Source organism: Myotis brandtii, unplaced genomic scaffold (assembly GCF_000412655.1).
Source record: "Myotis brandtii unplaced genomic scaffold, ASM41265v1 scaffold513, whole genome shotgun sequence".
Taxonomy (NCBI): domain Eukaryota; kingdom Metazoa; phylum Chordata; class Mammalia; order Chiroptera; family Vespertilionidae; genus Myotis; species Myotis brandtii.
The window spans coordinates 3718685-3728101 of NW_005369552.1; the positions used below are offsets into that span (position 1 = coordinate 3718685).

At 38.0% G+C, this 9417-nt stretch overlaps 1 protein-coding gene across 1 annotated transcript in view; it reads left to right on the forward strand.

Moving 5' to 3' along the window:
• B3GLCT (beta 3-glucosyltransferase) overlaps window positions 1-9417 on the forward strand; it is a 120810-nt gene that overhangs the window by 82352 nt on the left and 29041 nt on the right. Inside the window, exon 11 of the mRNA XM_014548535.1 lies at window positions 3438-3537. Within this exon, the coding sequence (XP_014404021.1) occupies window positions 3438-3537 (100 nt within the window). The remainder of the gene's footprint in view (window positions 1-3437; window positions 3538-9417) is intronic.

Sequence of the window (9417 nt, forward strand, 5' to 3'; positions counted from 1 at the left end):
CTTAGCCTTCTGTATGTCCACTTTGGAAAAGTATCTATTTAGGTCCTTTGCCCATTTTTTAATTGGATTGTTTGTCTTCCTTTTGTTAAGTTGTATGAGTTTCCCATATATTTTGGAGATTAACATGTATCAGATGTATCATTGGCAAATATTTTCTCCCATGCAGTGGGGTTCTCTTGTTATTTTGGTTTCTTTGCTGTGCAAAAGAGATGTAGTCCCATTTGTTTACTTTCCCTTTAGTTTCCATTGTCCTAGGAGATGTATCAGTAAACATATTGCTACAAGAGATGTCTGAGATTTTGTTGCCTATGGTTTCTTTTAAGATTTTTATTATTTCACGATTTACATTTAAGTCTTTTATCCAGTTTGAATTTATTCTTGTATATGATGTAAGTTGGTGGTCTAGTTGCATTTTTTTTGCATGTACCTGTCCAGTTTTCTCAGCATCATTTATTGAAGAGACTGCCTTGACTCCATTGTATGCTCTTGCCTCCTTTGTCAAATATTAATTGAGTGTAATTGCTTGGGTTAACTTCTGGGTTCTCTGTTCTGTTCCATTGATCTATATGCCTGTTCTTGTGCCAATATGAGGCTATTTTGAGTACAGTGGCATTGTAGTATAGAACTTGGTATCTGGTATTGTGATTCCTCCAACTTTGTTCTTCATTCTCAAGATTGCTGTGGCTATTCAGGGTCTTCCTTGGTTCCAAATACATTTTTGGAGTATTTGTTCTAGATCTATGAAATATTCCATTGGTAATTTAATAGAGATTGCATTGAATGGATAGATTGCTTTGGGTATGGATATTTTAATGATGTTGATTTTACCAGTCCATCAACATGGTATATACTTCCACTTGTTTATAGCTTTCTCTCCTCTATCTCTTTTTTCTATGTCCTATGGTTTCCCAAACACAGGTCTTTTACCTCCTTGGTTAAGTTTATTTCTCGGTGTCTTAACTTTTTTTTTTGTATTGGTAAATGGGATTGTTTGTTTAGTTACTCTTTCTGAGAGGTCATTATTGGTGTATAAAAATGCCATAGAAATGAGGAGCCTGGGAGCAAGGAAGGCGGGCAGGGCGCGTAAGGGAGCAGCCTGGGAGCCTAGACATGAGTGGGAGGCCAACCATGGTTATGAATTCATCACCGCCACTGTAGAGCACCTGAGTTGCACCTTTGGTACCCGAAAATTTAAATTAAAAAAATAAAATAAAAGGTAAATTGTATGTTATATATATTTTACCACAATAAAAAAGGTGTGGTTTAATCAGGGAGCAGCTGCCAAATTCATTTATTAAATCTAGTAGTTTTTTGGTGGAGTCTTTAGTGTTTTCTGTGTACAATATCATGTCATCTGTGAATAATGAGATTTTTACTTCCTCCTTTCTGATTTAGATGCCTTTTATTTTTTCTTCTAGTCTGGTTGCTGTGGCTCGCACTTACAGTACTATGTTGAACAAGAGTGGTGAATGTGGGCATCCTGTCTTTTTCCTGTTATTAGAGAAAATAGTTTTAGTTTTTGCCCATTGAGTATGATGTTGGCTATAGGTTTGGCTTTTATATGGCTTTTATTATGTTGAGGTAGGATCCCTCTATTCCCACTTTGCTGATAGTTTTTATCAAAAAGGGTGTTGGGTTTTTTCATGTGCTTTTTCTTCATCAGTGATATGCCAATGTGATTTTTGTCATGTAATCTGTTTATGTGATGTATCACATTTATTGATTTGTGAATACTGTACTAGCCTTTTATCCCTGGAATAAATCCCACTTGATCATGTTATATGATTTTTTTTAATGTGTTGCTGGATCCAATTTGCTAATGGTTGAAGATTTTAGCATCTAAATTTATTAGAGATATTGGCCTGTAATTCTTTCTTTGTACTGTCTTTATCTCTAAGTAGATACCTTCAGATGCTCCTTGTTCATCTTAATTTTTATCCAGTGTTCCTGCCACATTTCAAGTTTAATTTTCTGGTTCCCCAAACCCATCCTATATAATAAAAGCCTAATATGCTAAGTGTCTGACCATTTGTTCGACATTCGACCCGTTGCTATAACTACACTGACCACCAGGGAGCAATAGGTTAGCTTGCTGCTGGGGTCTGGTCGATCGGGACTGGGCGATCGGGCCTGGGCGAGACGGGCTGGACACGCCCTGGAGCCCTCCCACGGTCTCTCCCTGGCCCCGGTTGTGTACTGGTGGGGTACCCCGGCCTGGCCTATGCCTTCTCACAATCTGGGTCCCCTTGGGGGATGTCGGAGAGCTGGTTTTGGCCTGATCCCTGCAGGCCAGGCTGAGGGACCCCACTGGGCCTATAGTTTATGAATAAAAAAATAAAGTAGTGAATTGATTTTCTAGTTCTATAGAGTCATTTATTTTTATTGTTTTATGGTAATGTCACTCATAATGACTTGATTAATAAGTACTATTAAAAGTACTATGTAGAATCAGATATGCTGTTCCTGTAGTTATCAGTTCTTCTGACTGACAAGGTTAAATGTATTACTGAATTTGTTATTGTCTGTTTTGGAAAAATTACTTGAGATGAATTTTTTTTTAAATCTTGCTTTTTAAACTTCTATTTAGGTTGGCTTTAATAATCAATTATTCATTCATTCTTTATTCATTCTTATTTTTAATCCAATATTATTGTTTATATTTATATTCTACTGTATTCTTAAAGGAATTTGAGGTTGCTTTCAAAAATACATACCATAATGGTTAAAAGTACAGAAAGAGATCATGAATAACAAAAATAATGGTCAAATTGAGTGGTTTAATATTAATTAATATTAGCTTGTTCTCTGGCATGTCACCAAATGTTTTGTTGAAATGAGAGGCATCTTTCTATTTATCAACTTGGGTTCTCTTCCCAAGCATTTTATTCTTATCATGGCCTCATCATTTTCCAATAACACATTGACATTTATCTCATGGCCCCAGAGCCTATGACTGTCTTAGTGCCTAGCCTAGAACTTGCCACAGTATCCAGCATATTAAAACTTAACAGCAAGTACTTACAAAATGAATGAAGATTTAGAAGTCCACTTTTGCACCACCGTTTCCCTATGGTTGTGATACTTAAGGTTCTACCGAATAAGTATATCGAAGGACAGATGCCAGGCTTTGTAATTTTTTTCTTATTTGTTAGAGTGAAGGTACTAGTCTTATCTCTGCCTCATCTCATCTCTCTATTCTTCATTTCTTAATGTGTGAAATGAATGGCTTAGATTTCATGATTTCTAAAATTTCTCCTGGTTCACTATGCCTGTGAAAATTAGTGAAGCTAATTTTTAAAATTTTAAATTATTAAGGTACATGACAACATTTAAGCCTTTTCTTTTAAAAACTCTAAAACAAAAAAAATGTTTTTAAATGAATTATATATCTTTTAAAGAAAATAGTACATTGTAAGTTTTCCTCTTGCCTTTCCTAGGTCATTGTGGAAAGACATTTGCCATTTTGGAAAGATTTTTGAATCACAGCCATGGCAAAATAGCATGGTTAGTCATTGTGGATGATGATACATTAATAAGGTAAGGAGTCATTCTCATCCCAGGATGGCTTCCAATTCTATATATATTCATATTTAGAAACTATGGTGGGTACTTCTACATCTGGCCAAGATGGGTTAACAGGGACTGAATTTACTCTCACAGCTGAAACAACTTCCCAAAGGGACTAAAATATATGAAATGAGAATTTTTAAAATATGTTTTATTGATTTTTAGAGAGAAGGGGAGAGGGAGAGAGAGAGAAACACTGATGTGGGAGAGAAGCATGGGTCGGTTGCCTCCCTCATGCTCCATGACTGGAATCAAACCCACAACCTGGGTATGTGCTCTGACTGGGAATCGAACTGTAACCTTGAGGTGCACAGGACAATTATCAACCAAATGGGCCACACTGGCCAAGGCAAAATGAGGATTAAAGCTGAAAGTCTGGGAGACCAAGGCCACTAGAGTTTGTAGGACAGAGCACTGGAGAGGACAGAGCTGCACTAAAAGAGAACACAGGATATCTCTCGAGGCACCCCTTAAATACTGATCAGCACTGTATGTGAGGAATTATTGGAGGCTGGGGAAAGAATCTACCAAAATGATTAGAAGGAATGATGCCTGACACTCAGGCCTGAGTATATGCCTGTTCACACAAGCTAGCCTGAAATACCCTTGTTCCATGAGTTATTGGGTAGAGCACTTTGAGGGTCTTCCTCTAATATTGGGAAATACTAACCTAGGACTACTCCAGTCCTGCCTGACACATCTTAAAAGCAAGATCCTAAAAGACCAAACTGTTTCCAAGTAATGAGCTCATATGCGAGAACAGAACTAGAGGATTTATAGAAGTACCAAAATATCCAGCTCCCAAAAAGATTCACAATGCTTGGCATCCAATCAAAAGTTATCAGGCACACAATGCAGCAGGAAAATTCACCCATAATGAAGAGAAAACTAAGTTGATTAAAACTGTCCCAGAAACGATACACTAGAATTAGTGGTTTTAAAGCTGTCACTCATAAATAGTTATGACTCCATACTTTATGTTCAATAAAGAGACTTAGAAAGTATACATAAGACTGAAGTCGAACTTCTAGAGATGAAAACTACATTGTGTAAGGTGAAAACCCCTGGATAGTATTAACAGCAAATTAGACATTACAGAAGAAAGGTTCACTAATCTTGGGGACACTGTACAGTAACTACCCAAATGAAACACAAAAATAAAAAATAATTTTAAACAAGTGAATAGAGCATCCCTGAGCTGTGGGACAATTCCAGGTGTCCTTGTATATATGTGATTGAAGTCCTCCGAAGAGAAGGGGCACATGACAGATATTTAAAGAAATACTTTCCAAATTTAATGAAAATGCTAAACCCACTGATCCAGGCTCAGTGAACCCCAAGCACAGCTGTCAGCATCAAAGCTGCACATGGCCACCACCACACTGTGTCCTTGTTGACAGTGTCTTGTGCAGCATTTACTGCATCTGTAACTGCAGCACTCATGCCACCGATCTACAGGGCAGTTACTCCACCTGGAAGTTTTGCCAGATCTTCATTTTGTGTTTCTTTTTTTTTCCTCAATATTTACCAGCAATAATATCTAATTACTCAATGATGTCTTAAATGTGTTTTTGATTTGAACCTTGTCATCTTTTTCTTTTGAGACTCTGACATCATCTTTGATCACCATGAACTCTAACTTTTCTGAAGCCATGAGGCTGAATAATTGCAATATTTAGGGTCAGTCCACTTGGATGGAATTGGAGGTTGGTTGGCGTTTGCCACATTGACAGTTTATATGAAAGATGTGATAGTCTTCAGACTCAGTTTATGATTCTCCAGCTTTAAAATGAATGATATTTTGACTATGGAAATAGTTAATGTCATTAGGAAAAGAAATCCAGAGGAGATGCTGTATGTGTTATTTTAACCTCAGGAATTGAAGGTTGAGTGTTTGAAATGATAATTTTGCAATATGCAGGAGGAAGAGAAATACATTAATTTATTTTCTGGTCAAGAAGGAGACATGCATGTGGAGAAGGCTTCTGGAGAAGGCTTTGAGTTTTACAGGGCCTATTATCAACCAAAGTCTGTGATTTCCTTAGGGACCTTTAATTCCATAACTTAGTGGAGTTTTATAGGTATCCACACACTTACTGGCTTACCTGTGTAGAGCTGTTTATTAAATGACTTCCTCAAGACTGATTCCAAATTAGCTGCCTAGAATGTTTAACTTGTGTGCCAAAAACAAGATTGTTTCCAAAGATCACATTTTTTTTGGCCATTCAGAAATTGCCAAAATTATCAGAGGCCTTGACCTTCATACAAATATAAACCTGATCAGAAGACTTGTAGATTCTTTCAGCACTGTACTTGTGAGAGATTTTTTTTCATACATTAAATTTATTTTCTTCACTCTCAGCCTTAGGTCTATGAGCTAGGGAATTTTTGTAAGCAGCATGAGTATGGATTGAAAAGATGACCTCCTCTTCTGCATCTCTATTTTGTTTTCTTAGGATCCCACCTTTCTGTCAAAAGAGAGAAAAAACAAAATACTAGAACTCTAGTGTTTTAAATGTTGGTACTGTCCTGTGAGAATAGACTAAGTAATAAATAATTTAGAGAAACGCTATCACATCTACCTTTTGGAGATGAGATGAATCACAGGCATGAGAAACAGTGACATTTATTTAGCCAATTAAGAAAATGTAATCCAGAAGGAGAGGCAGAGCCCAAAGGAGACAAACGCTTTCTCTGGAGAGCCATTTCGCAGTTTTGTTTGCAGCCACTCACCCTGGGCTCCAGAGGAGGTGGTACAGACTGGAGTTGCCTAAGGAGAGTCTGTGGTTTGTGGCTTGGGAGAGAGATATGGGGGAGCAGTTGCTGAAATCCCTGTACTGGTTCATCCTCTGATACCGCAGCAGTCATCTTTCCTGGGCAGTGCAACACCCTCCAAGTAGCAGCAGCCTGGGATTATCTCAGAATCCCATTTACTCCACCCTGCATCTTAAGTCCTGCTGAGGAGCCAGTGGCATAGGCAGGAAGGGAAAGCCTGGGCAGACTCTGTCAGTGACTGGAATTGGGGCTGGGCCATTTTCCCCACTTTCCCACAAACCAGACTGGCGCTTCCCCTTCATGGGAGACCCTATAGGAACACCCTCCTGGCCTCTGGAAGACTCAACCTATGGGCTCCAGAAGCCCCAGCCACCTGGCTACAAGACTAGGGGCTCCACCCTGCCAAGGTCAGGGAAAAATCTGAGACAGACTCAGACCTGTGGATCTGGATGGGGGATTACACACACCATCTTTCCTAAAGTCTAAATAGCACTTCCCCCTCACAGGAGATCCAAAACCGCCCCCTTGTGATTCTGCCTTTTTGAGACTAAGCCCTTTCAGTGACTAAGCTTAACAGTCAGCTGGAAGGTGGAGGCAGATCCCAGGGTGACTTGAGATGTTTGCTGACCAGCCCTTGTGCCAAGTGCTGGTAAAATTGAGTTCTAGAGTGCAGCTTGGCCCTTCTCATGTTTAGCCAAGGTCAGTATTACAAGCTGTGCATTACATGTAGCCTCAAACAAATTGCCCAGGGCAAAACATGGACAGCATCTGACATTGGCATACACCAGAGTTTCTCCAAAGAGGCCCAGAACCAATACACCAAGTGACCAGCTTTAGACAATATTGGAGCAGGATCCAACAAGTGTCAAAAACAGCAAATCAAAAGGGAGACTTCAGCAGGCACTAAACTCTGCTGAGGGGAACTCCACTTTTTTATTCTTTTCTTTCTTTTCTCTCTTTTTTAAAAAATATATTTTTACTGATTTCAGAGGGGAAGAGAGGGAGAGAGAGAGATAGAAACATCAAAGATGAGAGAGAATCATTGATTGGCTGCCTCCTGTACACCCTTCCCCCTCCCCCCTCCCCTGACCCTAGGGATTGAGCCCGCTACCCAGGCATGTGCCCTAATCGGGAATTGAACTGTGACATCCTGATTCATAGGTTGATGTTCAACTACTGAGTCATACCAGCTGGGATCTTTCCTCTTTTACACATCTTTGTTTTTCTTATTACTTTCATTTTTTTAAAAAAATATTTTTTCTTTTTCCTTTCCTTACTCTATTTATTTGCTGTTTAATTTTCATATTCTTTTCTTCCCATTTCTCTTTTCTTATTCTTTACTATTTTTAAAATTTTCATATTCTTTTTTTCTTTCCTTTTCTCTTTTTCTTTTTTCCATATTATATTTAATTTTTTATTTTTTCTTATTATTTTAATTGTTGTGCTGTTGTGTGTTTTTTTGTTTTATGTTTTGTTTTGTCAGCAGCTTGTATGCCATGGTAGGGGTTGATACTCACAGCCAGCCTGAGAGTCAGTGCCACCCAGAAATGAGCCAATAGCAATCAAGACCCAATTATAACAGGAGTGCCCACATAACCCACAAAAGGGGCTTTCCTAGAGCACCCAGCACAGGAGATCAAGGAGACTGAGCCACTGTGTTCCTCGGGTCACATATTACATAAGGCCACCCCACCAAGACTGGGAATCATAGCAGTTCTATCTAATACAGAGAAACAAACAAAAAGAAACAGCCAACCTGGGGAGACAAAAACAACAACAACAACAACAACAACAACAACAACAACAACAAACAAACAGGCCCCAAATGAAAGAACAGGAGGAATCTCCAGAAAAATAGAGGCAAGCTCTTTATCAGAAACAGAGTTCAAATTAGTGGTTTTAAAGATATTCAATAGCATGAAAAAGGACATAGAGACCATGAAAAATAACCAGTCAGAAATGAAGAATACCATATCTGAGATAAAGAATATACTGGAAGGAATACATAGGCTGGATTAAGCAGATGATCAAAGCAGCTATTTGAAAGACAAGCTAGAAAAAACCCCCACAAAAACAACAACACCCAATCAGAGCAGCAAAAAGAAAAAATAATTTAAAAGAATGAGGATATATTAGGGAACTTTTGGACAACATGAAATGTAACAATATACACAGAAGGAGGAGAAAGTGACCAAGGAATAGAAAACCTGTTCGAAGAAATAATGACAGAAAACTCCCATAATCTGATGAAGGAAAGTCACAAAGTGCAGGAATCACAGAGTCCCAATCTAGATTAACCCAAAGAGACCCATACCAAGACATATAATAATTAAAATGGCCCAGATTAAAGACAAAGACAGAATCTTTAAAGGCAGCAAAAGAGAGAAAGTTACCTAAAAGGGAGTTCCCATAGGCTGTCAGCTGATTTCTCAACAGAAACACTTCAGACCAGAAGGGATAGGCATGAAGTTTTCAAAGTAATGAAAAGCAAGGACCTGCAACCAAGATTACTATATCCAGCAAGGCTACCATTTAAAATTGAACTTGTAATAAACAGCTTCTCAGACAAAATAAAAAGTTAAAGTTTATTACCACCAAACCAGCATTGCAAGAAGTGTTAAAAGACTGCTTTAAGAAGAAGAAATAGAGAGAGAAAGAAACAGGTATAAAGAAAAATGGCAATAAATGACCACCTATCAATAATAACCTTAAATGTAAATGGAATAAATGTTCCAATAAAAAAAATATGGTAGCAGAATGAATAAAAAAACATACTGTTTACAAGAGACTCATCTAAGATCAAAACATTCACACAGGCTGAAAATGTAGGGATAGAAAAAAATATTCTATGCAACTAGAAACAGGAAAAAAACGCTGGGGTAATGATACTTATATTGGACAAAATAGACTTTAAAACAAAAGCCATAAAAAATACAAAGATGGTCACTGCATAATACTGAAGGGATAGATCCAACAAGAGGATATAACCCTGTTAAACATATATGCACCAAATATGGGAGCAACTAAATATGTGTGTGTGTGTGTGTGTGTGTATGTATATATATATATATATAT